Source organism: Cynoglossus semilaevis, chromosome 16, assembly GCF_000523025.1.
Source record: "Cynoglossus semilaevis isolate Cse_v1.0 chromosome 16, Cse_v1.0, whole genome shotgun sequence".
Taxonomy (NCBI): domain Eukaryota; kingdom Metazoa; phylum Chordata; class Actinopteri; order Pleuronectiformes; family Cynoglossidae; genus Cynoglossus; species Cynoglossus semilaevis.
Window position 1 is genome coordinate 3,024,337 of NC_024322.1, and position 16,904 is coordinate 3,041,240.

Below are 16,904 nucleotides of genomic sequence, written 5' to 3' on the forward strand. Positions count from 1 at the left end.
AAGGTATCTCTGGGCTCCAGCCCCGATGCTTTTTTTGTTTGATTGCAGTGAGAAAAGCATGAAGGGTATTCTGAGTTAAAGCACATGTTTGGTAAATAATCATTGTCATGATGCTGATGGAAATGTCGACACATACCAATGCAGTCAGCAACTCTAGTATAGGCTAGTATTTACAATAGCCCTCAGTATTGAGTATCGTCTTATCAAAATTAACCTGATACTGGGATATCTTACTGCCTACAGCCTAAGAAGAATAAGGTAATTGAAACACAATGTGTAAAGTTTATTTTATTTACAATTTAATATTTTAAAAAGTGGACATTATGGTCTATTTCAGACAGGTTTCTAGAAATATTCTTTTACACTTTTTTGTTCCTTTTTTTGCAATTTAAATTTTTTTTGGTTAATACTGTTACTGTTTTTCTTTTATTAAATCTTATTTTATTTTTAAACCTTTCAACTGTTTGTACATGTATGTTATACGTTGGTTGACAGAATTTGCAAAATCTTAGCAAAAACAACATGGTTTGTCAATGAATCAAATAAATAGTTTACTCTTTTTTGCCTGTTAAATAGAGATTCAAGTGAATAGACCGTCTTCATTTTTTATCTTAGTCTGATTGTTGTAACATCCTCTACAGCAGATGGCAGTACATCCGTTTATTAAAATGTTTCTGTCATACAGGTCCGGTAGAAGCAGGAAGTGGGCAGGAAATACTTTCAGGCGCGTCTGTGTCGTCACAGTTGCGTCGACCAATCAAAGAGCTCGAAATCGAGACACCGCCAAGATCAGATTGTGAGACGCGCTGCTGTGGTGAGGCTAACGGAGAGCGTATAGAAAGGGCTAACTAACTGCTAACTTGCGAAGTTTCTCTGGTAAGTTCTATTTTTTGGCTTTTTCTTTGTCGCATTTACTCAGAACAGATCTGTCCAATTCGGATATTTTGTTTTAATTTTAACAGTCAAATGTAAATGTATTTTAGTTCCATAAATACACCAAGAAGCTACGGCAACACAAATGACAGCTGCGGATTAGCTCTTGGCTAACTGGTAAGTTAGCATATAACACCACTGGGGTTAACAAAGCGTTGATGTTAGGATGTTGTAACCGTAACAGCTGTCGTGACCTTTATGACGGATGGTAATGCCGGGTAAACTGGCACAACAAATTACTTTTCTGGCTACTTTTGCATTTTATTATAATTTCGTAAAACATTCCTATGTGGCTTATACAGCCGTCATAGTAAGAGTTAGTTAAATGTGACCACGGCTGTAGTCGATCGTTTAAGCTCCGTTGTTAATTTCAGGGTCAGTAGTTGTTTTGTGTTGGTTTTGGTAAGTGTTACGTTTGTATTGGCAGCTCTTTGGTGTTATTCATTTCGCAGTAACGGGCACTACAGTGCCTTTTTCGTGTTATATACTATGCGAATTTGATACTCGTATGTCCTTTTTAACATGTTTGAACGAGCACTTGTGTAAACGGTGAATGACAAGAACACTGATGTTGACTGAGGGGGAAGTTGACAAGTATCTGACGTTTGATTGACACATGTCGGTAAAAACCAAGCGTTACTTATTAGGATAAAAAATAAATCATTGTGATATCAAGAAACTGGGTTGTTAAAATTTAGATAAGACGATAAAGCGACGCGATGGTGTTTATCCTGTTTTAAAATTACGAAGTAGGGTGGAAACCCAATACAGGTGGTTATTCCAAATAACAAATATTAATGTGAGTTGGCATTCAATGTTGTATGCGTCAGCGTAGTTTATTTGACTATAACGACACTGCCCTTAACTTAAACTTTATATAAATTATCCCTTCCTTCTCCATATTTTTCCTCTGGCTCTTCTGTTTTTATTTGAAATCGGTTTCTTTCCAGGCAGCTTATCTATAAGACCCACCGCTGTCAGCATTGTTAACAAGTAAAAGTAGAGAACTTTACTCATATTACAAATTCATATGATGTGTCCCTAACATATATTGAAAGTTGAAATCATTATTTTGAGAGTATTAATGTATATAAAACTACTTCGGCTTGACTTTGTTTCCTGTTTCGAAGGGATTTAGACCTCCTCTTCCTCCATTCTCATATGCCAACAACAGCCGTTCGAGGAAACAGGAGAGTGCACAAGTAAGTGCATTCAAATACTTAAATCAACTTTATCAAACGTCATATTCTGCCTCAATGTTCACCCGTGGCTCATTTTGCCCAGGTATCTGCAGCACAGCACACACAGATGAAAATATTTATGGGGGGATCTCTCCGAAACGTGCACAGGCTAACAAGCTTTAGCTAGCAGGCTAAAGCCCGTAAGATGAATGTGACTGCTAAGTGTTAGCCGTGGCTGCATTCAACAAAAGACCAGTGTCCAATGCAGTCGTGCTGTTCTTGGGATGCTCGGCCCTCTCCATGCACCTGGTCCTTCCGTTACTATATGCTCCGAACAATTTAGTTCCGTGGTTATTTCTTACATACTATTGTGAAAAAGTTCGCTTGTTTTCGCGACCTGTAGAAGTTCTACGATGCTTCGGAGGACGTGCTCGGCACCTGAAGTAGGCCTCCTGCACACTTAGCCCAGGAAAAGTTCTGAGCTTGGAGAGATTAGGTTTTAATGTGGTTTACTACTCTATTTTGGGACTGTGTCTCCTGCTATTGTTTAGATTGTTCTAAAACGAGCTCATTTGCCATAATTTTGTCCTATGTGTCGATCTAACGTTATTGATGTAGCTCAATCATGCAATGTGCTGGCAGCAAGCACTTCAAAATGGGCCCCAGGCCATGAACAAGTTAATTTATTTGTAAATACCCCAAATAGTGTGTGTGTGTGTGTGTTAAATGGGCCTGCATTGTATTTGAAAATTTAAATTATGGTGTGTGTGTTGTAGAGATGAACAGAAAAATCAAAACACATTTGTTTTTGTTCTGACATGAAATGTTGGCTAGTTATTTAATCAGCTTTCGATTGTTTTGAATTCTAGATGAAAGTCTTTTTATTTTTTTAGCCAGGCCATAGTTATTTTTTCATGATAACTGTTTTCAGACTTGTTAGTCAATTTTGTTAGTCAACAGTTGGCTGGTAAATGATGACTACCTTTTATTTCAATTGTACTTATGAATAAATATGCATTCAGTCTTTTGGTAATCAATGCTAATAGATGTGCAATTGTAAGGTATTTTACAATTTTAATTAATAATTCATTATATGTTATAGTTCATTTTAAGGAGGCAAATTCACAGTTTGTTCCCAACGACTTGAACTCTCTCCACTCTAGGTAGCTAATCTTTCAATCAAGAACAATTAGGACCAGGAACTTGACATATTTTGACGAACTGTAAAACAATGCACTGATAACATCTTTTAATAAATGCACATTCTCATAGAGTAAAATGTGTATTGACAATTGTTTATAAGTTATATAATAAGCAATAAGAAAAACCTAAATTCCTTTCACTTCAATCAGTATTTGTGGTATTAAAGGGGCAGTGGTGGCTCGGTGGTTAGGGAAGCTTGGGTCCGGAAGGTCACAGGTTTAAATCCACCAGCCACTGAGGTGCACTGAGCATGGCACCATTTCCAGACACTGCTCCCTGGGCAATTGGGTTGAGCTGCCCTATCACATTTCATTGTCTGCTGTGTCCCAGTGACAATAAATCACTTTCACTTTTCATTTATCTTCTGTGTTGTGTACAGCACTGTGCAGAAGCTGTGATATGTTTCAACTATTATTTAAAGTAAAGTAGGGAAATAATATTTGGTGTTCAAGCCACTATCATTTTTTGTAGGTATGCTTGCAAAATGTAGTCTGTTGTATGATCACACACCTGACCATATTAAAAATTCTAGTGTTCATTAATTTCACATATAAGTTGAAACACAGTTTCACTTTCACCACAGTGAAATTTTCCAGGCTCAAAACAAATGGATACTGTAGTATGGGCAGATATCAGCTATCAGATATCAGCTCAGAATTAGCAGAAATGATTGAAATCCAGTTATACATTTCCAAGAGGTGGTGTTCATGGTAATGTTGCATCCAAAAGCCATTCCTCAACAAATGAACAGGGCCGAACAACTCAGCAGAAAATGAAAATACAGGAACTTTGTTGCTAAAAAATTGGTTCAGTCCAGATCAGACCAGTGAGTTCAAATTTGAATGTTTGCTCTAGCAAAAAGCCACTTGTTCACTTAATGGTTGGTGAGTACTGACAGGCAACATTGAAGTATGGTAGAGCTTCTTTGTAAATTTGGGGCATACTTTGTGCAAATAAACCTGTGGCTGAGGATTAATGGTCTCTGCGATGCTGAGAAATACAGAAAGATACTTTCCATAATGCGATTGATTGATTGATCAGTACTGTATATATTGCATATTTTGGGAGCAAGTATAGGCCATAGTTCCAGTAAAAAATGCATAGGACCTTCCACAATTTTTAACTTTATATTTTATTTATCTCTTTATTCAGGAGTTTGACGAGTGACAGAGGAAAATCTTCTTTTAACCTGAATCTCAGATCCTCCGGTCCTTTGGGATCATGGCAAAAGATGTAAGTGCTTAAAGTTGTAGTTTAAACTTGAAACCTGTGGTGTATTATGGGTTTTGTAACAAGTAATAAGTTGACATTAATGGTTTTGATATTTGGTTTACTTAAGTTATCTGTAGCTATTCTCTTTAAAAAGTATTATGAACAACTTGATTTTGTGTGTTTGTCTGTTTTTTAAACAGGACCAATGTTATTATTATTCTCTTTTATGCAGGCTGGTCTAATTGAAACAAATGGAGAGTTGAAGGTTTTCATCGATCAGAATCTGAGCCCCAGCAAAGGTACCTGTGTAAATAATGTATAAATACATTTCAACCAACTACAGTAGATAGTGTAGGTGCCTGTATTGCATGGACGTCTGTGTGTTTAGTTGGACAAATAATGGCAATAGGGTCATACCGAAGATCTCACGGTTGTCACTACTTCTGTTTTCCACCAGGTGTCTTATCCTTGGTTACTGTCCAGCCTGCAGCTGCAGTGCCCAAACAGCTCCTCCCCAAAACACTCGGGCCATCCAATGTCAACGTTGCAACACACGTTCAACATTTGCCACACATGGTGAGTGATGCTCTGCCACACTCTGGCCTTTTGTCATGAAACAAGCACATTTGTACTGGAGTTTTGAGCGGAACAACAGCTACACAAAGGTCAGAGTTGTAGAGTCTCTGTGACCATGTGTGTTGGGTACATGTGTGCTCTGCTGTATCTTACTGTTGTTTAAGCCTGGACATTATCATTGTGAGGTGACCGGACAGTGGGTAGGTGGAGGCAGTTGATCCTAAGCTTATCAACTGTACAGTCAGCAGGATTACACCCATCATCTCATTATACTGCATACTATCTATATAGAATGTTTGCAGACCAGAATCAGCTTAGACACAACCGAAGTTGCAGACTACCTCACCCAACTCTCACATACCTCACTTTTATTGAATTATGAATGGATATGCAATTCAGCTAAATTATTTACCAAGTAAATGGTACTTGATTTACTCAATACTAATATAATTAATTAAATTATTTACCAAGTAAATGGTACTTGATTTACTCAGTACCAAGTACATAATGTTTATTTTCAAGTACTTTTCCTCCAGAAAAGAATGCTGACCTCATTATTAAATGGAGCTGTCTTCTAGTATAGTTCCAGGTCTCTGATGCATCAAGCCCAGGCATGTTAGAAGAGGTTTGGGCCGGGTTAGTACTTGCTTCACTACTAGTTACCTTTCTTGTGGCTGCTGTGCTCTTTGCAGGTGATAGGAACACCACAGAGGCCCACAGTATCAAATACCATTTTGGTAAACAGTCCACATACGCCAAGTTCTCAGTTCCTCACTCAGAGTCAACCATCTGATGCCTCTCCCTGGTCATCAGGGTAAGTCCTCAAAGACGAAAATAAACGCCAAACCATGTCTATAAGAAGCGCAATGTCTTTTTCAATCATGTCTCCGTATCACCAAGCACCATTAAGTGTGTGATTTATTCTGACCGTAGAAAACGTGGTAAAAAGGGGGACAAGAATGGGAAGGGCTTGAGGCATTTCTCCATGAAAGTCTGTGAAAAAGTGCAGAAGAAAGGAGTAACCACGTACAATGAGGTGGCAGATGAACTGGTGGCAGAGTTCAGCTCTGCAGACAACCACATGTCGCCTAATGACCCAGTAAGTGCTGCAGCTGCAGACGATCTTTCTGGTTGGATACATTTTTGAAAAGCATTTATTTACCATTCAGTCTTTACTAAGCAACAACATGTAAAATACCCTGATGAGTTTTTTGTTGTTTTTCTTGTAGCATGTGTACGACCAGAAGAACATTCGGCGGCGTGTGTACGATGCACTGAACGTGCTCATGGCAATGAACATCATCTCTAAAGAGAAAAAAGAAATCAAGTGGATTGGTCTGCCCACAAACTCAGCTCAGGAGTGCCAAAATCTAGAGGTACGGTACCACATAATTAACTCTTTCTGTATTGGCTTGTAATAAAGTGTTTGCTGTTTTACAGTGTTTCTGCCTTAAATGTTAATTGTAGGTGGAAAGACAAAGGCGGCTGGAGAGGATCAAGCAGAAACAATCACAACTTCAGGAGCTCATCCTGCAGGTGAGGATAAGGAGTTTAAGTTTGTAGTCATTTTCATTTTTTTTTCTTGTATCTATAATAAAGCTACTACCAAACCTAATATGGAGCCATAGAGTAAATTTAATCTTGTGTTTAAATGAATTAAGCGGAAAAGTAAAGTAAACTGAAGATGCATTTGATTTTCTGTGAACACTCTGTGGTGGAGCTGCAGTCAAAAAAAGAATTCTCTTTACAGCAAATAGCTTTTAAGAACCTGGTCCAGAGGAATAGACAGGCAGAGCAGCAGGCAAACAGACCTCCACCCCCCAACTCCATCATCCACCTTCCCTTCATTATTGTCAACACCAGCAAGAAAACTGTCATCGACTGCAGCATCTCCAATGACAAGTATGTGGTTCATGTTGGTCAATGTTTTCCTTGGAACAATGACATAATTGATGTGACTTTTTAAAGTTAAGTCTTCAACTTCAAGCAAATCCTTTGTCCAGTGTAGCATTAATTCTTGACCTGATGGGAGGAACCCAGGTCAAGGATTCGTTCTGATATGTCATTTATTATCTTTAATAAGTATATTATAATATTAAGTAAAATGGACATCACATCATTTAGAATGTTTAGTAATGGAGCAGAATCCAATTATGATAGTGTTGAATTTATAGTTTATGTGTTGGTATATTTTGTTGCAATATTATGGATTCATTGAAGATGTTTTAACTTGAATATCGGATCAGGTACCTGAGTCCTTGCAAATTTAAAGTACAGTCTCACTCTTTCACATTGGCAGGTTTGAGTATCTGTTTAATTTCGACAACATGTTTGAGATCCACGATGACATCGAGGTGCTGAAGCGAATGGGTATGGCCTGTGGTCTGGAGGTGGGGAAATGTTCTGCAGAGGATTTGAAGGTTGCACGTAACCTGGTACCCAAAGCGTTGGAGCCCTATGTTATAGGTCAGTTGTGGGGGGATGGAGTGTGGACTGAGGAGAAAAGTGCTTGGTTTAGTCATGCACCATCACCATGACTCTGCATGAACACATTTTTGCCACATCAACACAAACTTTCTGTGACTCTTAAAACGTTAAGAAGATGACAGACAGACATGTAGGCTGATGGTCTGAATGTGTGTCTAAGACTAGATTACATTTTGTTATTAAGTAAATCTATTTTCTTTTTCTTCTTAGAAATGGCAAAAGGTCCCATCAGTAATGTCTACATCACTGGAGGATCCTCGGCTAACGGAGCACGTTACCCTACCAACAGGTGAGAAGTCTACCTTGTCATTTAAACACAGTCACACAGGTCTTTCTTGCGTGCTAACTAAATTCTCTCCAACTTTCAGTGACAGCTGCACTGACGGCACCATGGCTTCCAGCTCCAACGACTCTCACTACAGCGGCTCTCGTGTGGAGACTCCAGTGTCGTACATGGGGGACGATGACGATGAAGACGAGTACGACGAGAACGATGATGAAGACTAAAGCCTTTTATACTTTTGTTGCTCCAACAAGCACAGTTCTAGAAAACAACTTCAGCGTGGGAATTTATTTTCCCCCCTCCTTAGTGTGTGCGTCTTCTACTCCCACCTCCCTGCCCCCCCATGCCCGTTTTCCTCTCTGGCTTTCTCAGGGGTGTACATGAATTTGAACTGAGGTGTGTTGATGCACCCTCCCCTTTTTTTTTTCTGCTCCTGAATTGCGTGCACCTGCACTACAGCTTCTGGGGTGGTCTTGTCCAAGGGAACTGTGGTCTGTGGCCCATGCCACGATGCTTTGTCAGTCTTTGTATGTTTGTTTAATCCATGTTTCCATAAGCCATCCCACTAAAAACCCTCTGTAAAACCTACTGCTGTTGGAGAATGTATAATGTACTTGTTTGAATAGTTATTCCTATGTTTTGCAGTTACACATAGCATATGTGATGATGTTCAGGATGATTCAATGATGGCCAAAGTGTCTGCATCACGTCTGTCAGTGCGACACCATGGAATTTGAAAGGCCTGGTAACAGTTGCCATGTCACCTCTGGATGGGGCTCCATCAAATGTGTCGATACTTCTTTGTTTTGTATTATGGACAATACTTTGAGATAGTTTCTTATCCCCTCTCCCCCTGTTTGTGTTGGGCTGGCTTCATTTTCTTCTGTAGGCAGCTGCTTTCCTGATCTTGTTTGATAGGGTTTTGTTTTTTTGTTTGTTTTGCATTTCTAGAGTTGATGATTTCTCCGTCAACACCATCTTAAAGCCTTGGTAGTGTTTACAATGTTATGGCACCAGCAAGGTAATGACTTTCATGACCCAGGCTCCTGATAGGTAAAATAAGCTTTGTTTGTTAATGACATATATGAACTCTGTGACGATTGTAGCTTATAGTGTCCTTTAGAGGCCAGTGGTAAAGATATGAATTATTAATGTAACAAAATGTGTGGTTGTGTAGGTCTTGATGTGCTCCTTCAAAGATCTCTTTTAAAACTGAGCAACACATGTACTGACTCTTCCAAATACTTTTGTGTAATCTAATATAAGTTTGCAAAAATTAAATATAGATTGTTTTAATACGTTTGGATCTACGTTTCTGTTGTGTGTGTGGTGCAAGATGAAGGTGACCGGCGTCTTGTTAGAGCACCTTACCTCCTCAGTGTATGTGAGGAACATGTGCTCTGGTATTTCTGCTTGACGTGAAAGGTATTTGAAAGATTTCCCTCCCCCTAGACATTAGGTTCATTTTAACCAACAGTTGGTTTCCTGAAAGTCAACACTGACTGTTAACCTGTATGTCTTTAAGTTCATCTTGGTCAGTTGCCGAAGTCCAAAACCTCCAGTGAGAAAAACCATGGAAATGGTCAATACTTTTTAAACATCAAAATGGTTATAAAATAAGAAGCATAGGAGTTAGTGTCTCTCAAAGTCAGGGAATTATTGACTCTCTATGGTGTAGAACTAAGAACCCCATCAAAGAAATGTTAGACTATGCAGAACATCTGGTTTGCATCATGTGACTGAGTCCTTTCCACATTCAGACATGCATGATTGGTTCAAAAGAAGAACATCTTTAGTCATTAAATGTGAAGATGTGAGGATATATATTATTAGAATCCTCACAGGAATGGGCTTCATCTGAAGGTGAAGGCAACATAACTACAGATGCAACAAATGGATCTGCAGTAAAAGACCAAAGACTTTCTGGTGATTGTGATGCATGGTGTCTGATACTGTACATATATTGAAACACTGGTTATTTTTACAGCAAGAAAGCACGCTTGTTCTTTTCTTGAGGTTATAAAGTTTGATTAAATGCTTCTGAAAATGTTGAACCTTGTGTTAAAAAAAAATAACAGCCATTATTGCACTTTGTTGCAGGTGGTGAATGGAAAAAAATATGTATCTGTGGGCTCACCACAAGATGTCACAAATGACTCCAAACTGCTAACATCGAGTGTTGTTCAGTGCAGGTGTCCGTTGGAAGAACACCAGATTAACTGCAGGAAGACGATGGCCGTGTGCGAGGTGAGAACAAAACTTTTGTTAAACGTTGCATTTAGTGTGCATTTAGTCCACTTTAAAAGCTGACAGTTACTAAGAGCAACTGCTGACATTGACACTGGTCCTTGGTTTTAGTGAAGTCTGCCCAAATGTTTTTGACATGTAGTAGAGATGAAAAGGGAATCACAGCTACAGGAGCCCGTACTGTCTACAATTTAGACACAGCCGAAATCATGAGAATATGGTGTGTTTTTGCAGTTTAATGTTTCTGTCATTTAGCATCAAAGGACTGTGTGGTTTGTGTGTTAAATGAGTTCTGACCAGCCTTCACTTTGTTGTTTTGAGAAATGGCTGTTCTTCTGCAAAACAAAAACCTTTTGTGAGATCTTTTGGACAAATGTGTTGGTTTTTTTGCAGGGTAGAGATGAGGGAATAAATTTCACTCTCACTGTTTTCTTACTTTAATTTTAGCCATATTCTACTGTAGCCTGTTTAGTATTCTAGTTCAAAATATATTATTAATATCCGAGTCCTTGGAAATGGCAGTTTTCGAATCCTTAAAGACTAACACAAGAGGCACTCCAAATTGTATTTTTAGGCCACGTCATTGGTTTAAATTCCCACTGCTGCTGCGGTGATTGTGATTTGCCAGTTGGTGCTGGTGGTGTGCCAGCTTCATACTGTAAACTGCCTGTTGTATCGTTCCAGCATTTGCTCGCACACTTTGTCTGGGGCATTAGGGTGTTAATGGATTACTGAAAGGTGTTGACTCAGGTGTGAGTGAGTGAATGAGGCTGGTATCCTGTTCAAACTGTTCTGGGATCTACTTCAGGCATCAGCCTCTCGTCCCTTCTTTATCTCTCTTACCCGTCTGCCTCTGTTTTTTTTTGTTTTTTTTTTTAATTTTGTTTCCTGTTGTTCGCTCCTGTCCTGTGTCGTAGAGAGCAGCACTCATCTCACTCTTTTGCAGTTTCATGCAATGTTTTCTTTTTGCGTCGCCTAACAGTCCCTTACTGTGAACATGGATATCGGTGGGCTGACCACCGTTGTGGCCAACTCTGCGTACATCAATGCCCGTGGAAGCATCGATGGCTCCAGCGCCGCGGCAGGCAGGGATAAAAAGTACCACTCTCGTCTCAAGCTGCCCCATATCACTGTGTGTGAGGACTTGAGGGACACCCTGGATCTGACCTTTGACTCCGCCTGTGTGGAACAACCTATTGGCAAGCGCCTCTTTAGGGAATTCTTGAATGCCAACAAAGAGTATCACGGCGCTTGTCGTTTGTGGAAAGACATTGAAGACTATGACCTGGCAGAGGATTCCGACAGAAGCACCAAGGCCTCCAAGATCGTCCAGCGGTACATGGATCCCTCTGCCAAGAACTACTGCCCATTCTTGTCTGAGGAAGTCATAGCCAAGGTGAAGAAAGATCAGGACGCTGTCGGAGATGATTTATTTGCTTCAGCGCTGTCCACAATGTTGGACTATCTGCGTGAGGCGCCCTACACTTTCTACCTGGAGAGCATGTACCTGAAGAGGTTCCTGCAGTGGAAGTGGCTGGAGATGCAGCCCATGGATGTGGACTGGTTCCTGGATTTCCGTGTGTTGGGGAAAGGCGGGTTTGGGGAGGTGTCGGCGTGTCAGATGAAAGCCACCGGGAAACTTTATGCCTGTAAAAAACTGAACAAGAAGAGACTTAAGAAAAGGAAAGGATTCGAGGTAACTAACATTTCCTTTTAAATCAACTCCAGTGTTAAATGTTAAATGGATGTCCCAATAATATGTCTTTATTAATCTACTATTATAATACTAATGGTGATATGTTCAGGTCTCTTGTTTGGTGGTAAAAGTTGCAATAAGCAAGCACATTAACACCGTCTCTAGTGATTGGCTTGTGTGTTTTTTAAAAACCACACAACTATCAAGTTACCAACAAATATTGTTGTGTTTACTGGGATTAAATGTGAGCAGAGAGTTCAGTGGTGCTAATCACCTTTGTTTAGCATTAGCCTGCAGTATTAAACACTGACACAGGGATAGAGTGATTACTGGGGGCTTTGGTGAAAAGCTCTTCTGAATGGAACTCCTTGGCACACTTATACGTCGACCTTGACTTGGTTTGCATCGGCGTGACAACATGCAACATATTCTGTGTCCATCCAATAATGAGTTCTAAATTCTACCTCGTCTAGAACACTCTGCTCTGGTTCTTGTACTCTGGGGTATGGTTTGGTGTTCTTTAACAGTGTGTCCTGACTTTGCCCTGCAGGGTGCCATGGTGGAGAAGATCATTCTGGAGAAGGTCCACAGTCGCTTCATTGTATCACTGGCATATGCCTTCCAGACAAAGGATGAGCTTTGTCTGGTCATGACCATTATGAACGGAGGAGACCTCAAGTAACTTCACACTCTGAACAAAATCCTTTTATGTAAAATGACTGGTAGAAGGGAATCGACATGCTTGTCATTTTTGAGGCAGTCAGATGAAAAACTACACACACTGAAGTATGAATGCAGTGACTTTTGTTCTTTCTGACACAACCTCAGTCTCACCTGTTCCAGGAGTCCACAGAATCTTCAACAGCTGACTAACCAGTGTCCAGTATCCATGCAAATCTAAGCTGAACAAATGAGGCTATTAGATTGCAAGGGAATCAACTGCCCGTGGATTAATTGAATTATATTATTTATTAATGAAGCTGATGATGGCTACAAATTTATTTATTTAATTAAAAATACCAAACACTGTATCTATCTGACGAGATGAGTTAAGAATAGTCACTTTCAATAACCTTTCATTAAACCCTGGCAGGGAGCCACCAGGGGGCTCTAGGCTCGATACCACCTAGTCCACAAATCAGACGATGGACTACATCAAGAAGGACATCCAAATTAAAAACCAACCAATTATACCTATGGTGACCCCTGAAATGGGGACAAATCAAAAATGATTCTTCTTTGACCAGACTAGCTTGAAAAAACGTTAGCATTAGCATTCTGGGAATTTGATAATGAAATGGTGTGCCTTTTATTTATAGAGGATCTGTTTTCTACATTTTGACAAGGAATTGTGGGTATTAAGTGACACTACAAAAACACATGAATTTTCCAGAAATCTCAAACTCAGTTCTCCATACAATGTTATGGATAATACACATTTGGATAGTCCTTCAAAGAGGGCAATGATGTAGCATTGGTGACACCAACAGTGACTACTTACTACTTACCTACTCACCTTCCTACCACCTAGCCTGCCTAGTAACCACTTCTTCAACCTCGTGATCTCGCATCCAACACCTCCCTAACCAACCTACCCACCTACCACGTTACCCTCAATACAGACCAGTCTGTTAACTTGCCAAAATACCCCTACCTACCCTGACTGTGATGTGTTCCCCTAAGGTACCACATCTACCTGGTGGATGAGAACAACCCAGGCTTTGATGAACCCAGAGCCTGTTTTTACACAGCTCAGATTATTCAAGGCATGGAACATCTGCACCAGAAAAGAATCATCTACAGAGACCTCAAACCAGAGAACGTGCTGCTAGATAACGATGGTATGGTCCTATTTCAGAATAAAGACACATTAGTTTGTCGTGTCCTGTGCTTTACTAAAGTCATGTTATTGTGTCACACAGGCAACGTCCGTATTTCTGACCTGGGTCTCGCTGTGGAGCTGAAAGAGGGTAAAACGATGACCAAAGGCTACGCTGGAACACCAGGTGGGTCTCATCTCTGTCTACCAATCACTGATGTGGGATTGAACACAAGAGTCACCAAGATTTCTTGGTGATATGATCAAAAAATGGAACATTTCATCACCTGAGTCCCATTTCTGCAGGTTACATGTCCCCTGAGATGCTAAAAGGTGAAAAATACGACACCTCGGTGGACTACTACACTCTTGGGGTCACGCTTTTCGAGTTCATGGCTGCAAAGAACCCCTTCAGGAACAGGGGGGAGAAGGTTGAGCTGTTTCTGTTTGAACCACTCCATCATTTGGCTCAGTCAAGGCGGTGTGACGGTGTTGTTAATGTTGTCTTCTAGGTCGATCGTGAGGAGATGAAGGAGCGTGTGTTGACACGGGTGGTGGAATATCCAGACAATTTCAGTGAACATGCAAAGTCACTTTGTCAAGGACTGTTGGCCAAACAGGTTGATGAGAGGCTGGGCTTTAAGAACGGCTGCTGTGATGAGATTAGGGCACATCCATTCTTTAAAGACATCAACTGGAGGAAACTGAATGCAGGTATCGTCCTTTTGTATTTACTACAATACATTTATCCTATATTGTTGGATAGAAATTGTGCTTTTTTCTTTTTTAATTTCTGCATTATTTTCCGTCCTTTTTAGGCATCCTCCCACCACCCTTTGTCCCTGACCCTAAAAGAGTTTATGCTAAAAGCCTGGATGATGTTGGAGCGTTCTCCTCTGTGAAGGGCGTTGCATTTGAAGAATCTGACAAAACCTTTTTTGACAATTTTTCTTCTGGAAACATATCCATTCCCTGGCAGGAGGAGATGATCGACATGGGTATTTATGCAGAACTCAACCTTTGGGGTCCTGAGGGCACCGTCCCCAATGACCTCCGCAGGGAGTCCATACTGGAGCAACCAAAGTCATCGACCTGCTCCGTGTCATAAAGATGACCAGTCAGACCTTCAGACTGAGATGGTCAGGAGACAGTGCAGCTCTCCTGCAGAGGAACCATCAACATGGCGGCTGTCATTGGCTTCAACAGGAATCACACCACAAACGTAGAAATACAACCTGAAATTACTGTCGTCTTAGTGTATTATGAGCTGTCGTTTTCTCTTTCATACGTTACATGTGTTGCTTAAACTAAGGGTCCCCAACTCTCTGTCCACAGACCAGTACCAGTCTGTTGGTCATTTCTTACGTGGCCGCAGCGGAAAAATGAAGGATTTACTTCGGAGAATCTGGCAATTTTCAGAAAAATACATCTTTAACTGTTAAATAGTAACAGAACAAAGTCTTGAAGATTAGCGATGTCCAATATAAACTTTTTGCCGATATTTGACATGGATATTGTCCACTTAATTTTCCTATTCCGATATTAACCAATAAAGCGAGGCAGTGGTGGCCTGGTGGTTAAAGTTAAGTGCCGCTAAGTGATGGGTTAAAGCAGCATTTTTCAATTATTTTCTACCATGCCCCCAGAAGTTTTTTTGAAATACTATTGAGTGCCTGGTAATATTTATTTATCCATATTAGTTGCTGGTCCCAGCATTCAGCATACAATCCCCTGTTTATTAAAGTAAATCAATGAAATGAGCTGCAATGCTGCCATCTAGTGGCTTTCACTTTTACATAGAGTTGTTTTTCCCCAAAACTATTTTTATGGCACACATGATTTGGCAAAACCCAGGCACTGTGTTATCAGGTTTTCATATTGGAGTAAAAACTGATAACAATTCTTACAGATATTACATAATTGCTAACATCAGGTTATGTCCGATAATATAGGACAACCCTATTGAAGATGTTTTATTTAAAAAATGTACTAACCCTTAATGATCCAGTATGGGGTAACTGACCGGCTTAGACTGTGCTTTTTTTTATCTACTGTTGATTGTACAGAAGTCACCTTTTTAGCACGTAGAGAGCGATGCACCGTAGTGCTTTGGTGCTGTATATCAGTCACAAGTAGTGCAGGTAGAATTTATAGTTTTAAAAAAGTGTTTTCTTTTATAAGAGGTGCGTATTTATGATGATCCAAAGTGAGGCAGGATCTTTAAAATGATTCCTCAGTGTTTATATATACATTTTCCTGTGTGAGATGAGTGTGAGATGTTTTGATTTGAATTGGATTGCACGGAGAAAAACTTAGCCACAACTAAAGAATTTATTTAAAAAAGAAAAAACAATACTTCAATGAAAAGTCAATGCAGTCTGTATCAGAAATACCTGTAAGAAGAAGCCGTGAGAAATACAAAATAAAAACTTATTAGAAAGGAGATTTTGCATCTTTTTTTCGTTGTTTTGTTCTTTCTGCCACCACAGCCTCAGCAGTATCTAGGAATGTCATGTGAACTGGCATCAAAATGAGAATGAATCAGAGATGGTAAACAGAACTGGTCTTTGCTCTCTGCTCCTCTGTTACTCCTTAGCTGTGGCCTTGTATATCCTCACCTCCTGCTGAGGAAGCTCTATGAGCAGCGTGGAGTTAAAGCTGCTCTCGAAGCGCTCGGTGAACTTCAGGTCCGACGGGAAGCGGATCTTGTTGGCCCACAGCACGGTGGTCTGGCTCCCCGGTCGGCAGAAGTGATGCATGGTCCTCAGCAGCTCCTCCAGACACCTGTGGTGGTAGACCACGTCAGCTGCCAGCACGTAGTCGTAGTGGAAGGACTTATGGGGGAAATTGCTCTCCAGATCCTGACCCCAGGTGAGGGCAGCCACCGTGGGGGTGTGGCCACAGCGCCCTTTGGTGTTTCGCATGAGATTAAATGTGAGATTAGACAGTATGTCTGGCAGATCAGTGGCCGTCACCCGAGCCCCTGAAAACAAAGATGAAACAAAATCTTATTTTTAATCTCCATGTTCCAAATATACATTTATTCCTGAGAAGCCATGGGTCCATGGATTATAAATATGCCTACACTTGCTCTGACTTGCACGTACTGCGTGTTTCCCTTCCATACGTGTACATAACTGGACAGCATCAGCCTTACATCATATTCTTACTGGTTCTTTACAGTTATTGTCCTGTTTTCAGAGAAACACAGAGTGGGTGGATGGTGCTGTTGCCAAATAATGAGTTCCAGTGTTTTAAGCGATTCCC

At 40.4% G+C, this 16,904-nt stretch overlaps 3 protein-coding genes across 8 annotated transcripts in view; 2 read left to right on the top strand and 1 right to left on the bottom strand.

Annotated features, from left to right (window-relative positions):
• Positions 1-125: 125 nt before the first annotated feature.
• On the top strand, positions 126-9,173 carry LOC103391686 (transcription factor Dp-1). Of its 5 annotated transcripts, XM_008328051.3 has the most exons (15): positions 126-258; positions 686-876; positions 984-1,050; positions 2,064-2,135; positions 4,470-4,550; positions 4,762-4,828; positions 4,987-5,105; positions 5,798-5,919; positions 6,039-6,204; positions 6,335-6,481; positions 6,573-6,641; positions 6,856-7,007; positions 7,405-7,571; positions 7,803-7,881; positions 7,961-9,173. In XM_008328051.3, exons 5-15 carry the CDS (start codon positions 4,539-4,541, stop codon positions 8,097-8,099), a joined length of 1,239 nt encoding a protein of 412 aa, XP_008326273.1. In that variant the 5' UTR covers positions 126-258; positions 686-876; positions 984-1,050; positions 2,064-2,135; positions 4,470-4,538; the 3' UTR covers positions 8,100-9,173. The 5 variants fall into 5 exon arrangements, with proteins under 5 accessions (XP_008326273.1, XP_008326274.1, XP_024919861.1 ...); XM_008328052.3 differs by lacking the exon at positions 984-1,050; XM_025064093.1 differs by lacking the exon at positions 984-1,050 and having other exon boundaries at positions 2,072-2,135.
• A 752-nt stretch (positions 9,174-9,925) lies between these two features.
• Positions 9,926-14,779, top strand: grk1a (G protein-coupled receptor kinase 1 a). The gene is made up of 7 exons (XM_008328054.3): positions 9,926-11,818; positions 12,369-12,496; positions 13,502-13,659; positions 13,741-13,824; positions 13,944-14,068; positions 14,150-14,351; positions 14,456-14,779. The coding sequence occupies exons 1-7, from the start codon at positions 11,120-11,122 to the stop codon at positions 14,743-14,745; spliced, it is 1,686 nt and encodes a 561-aa protein (XP_008326276.1). The 5' UTR covers positions 9,926-11,119; the 3' UTR covers positions 14,746-14,779.
• A 1,406-nt stretch (positions 14,780-16,185) lies between these two features.
• The window catches only part of LOC103391688 (protein-lysine methyltransferase METTL21E-like), a 2,112-nt gene continuing 1,393 nt past the window's right edge, over positions 16,186-16,904 (bottom strand). For both annotated transcript variants that reach the window (XM_008328055.3, XM_025064107.1), the window contains one exon: positions 16,186-16,620. In XM_008328055.3, coding sequence (XP_008326277.1) covers positions 16,223-16,620 — 398 coding nt within the window. In that variant the 3' untranslated portion in view covers positions 16,186-16,222. The remainder of the gene's footprint in view (positions 16,621-16,904) is intronic.

Bases quoted from the DNA above. Each gene is read 5' to 3' on its own strand.
- LOC103391686 (XM_008328051.3), top strand. The intron at 5,920-6,038 runs GTAAGTCCTCAA...TTCTGACCGTAG, and splicing joins GCCTCTCCCTGGTCATCAGG to AAAACGTGGTAAAAAGGGGG. The intron at 7,572-7,802 runs GTCAGTTGTGGG...TTTTCTTCTTAG, and splicing joins GTTGGAGCCCTATGTTATAG to AAATGGCAAAAGGTCCCATC.
- grk1a (XM_008328054.3), top strand. From the start codon at position 11,120: ATGGATATCGGTGGGCTGACCACCGTTGTGGCCAACTCTGCGTACATC. The intron at 14,069-14,149 runs GTTGAGCTGTTT...GTTGTCTTCTAG, and splicing joins TCAGGAACAGGGGGGAGAAG to GTCGATCGTGAGGAGATGAA. The intron at 14,352-14,455 runs GTATCGTCCTTT...CGTCCTTTTTAG, and splicing joins CTGGAGGAAACTGAATGCAG to GCATCCTCCCACCACCCTTT.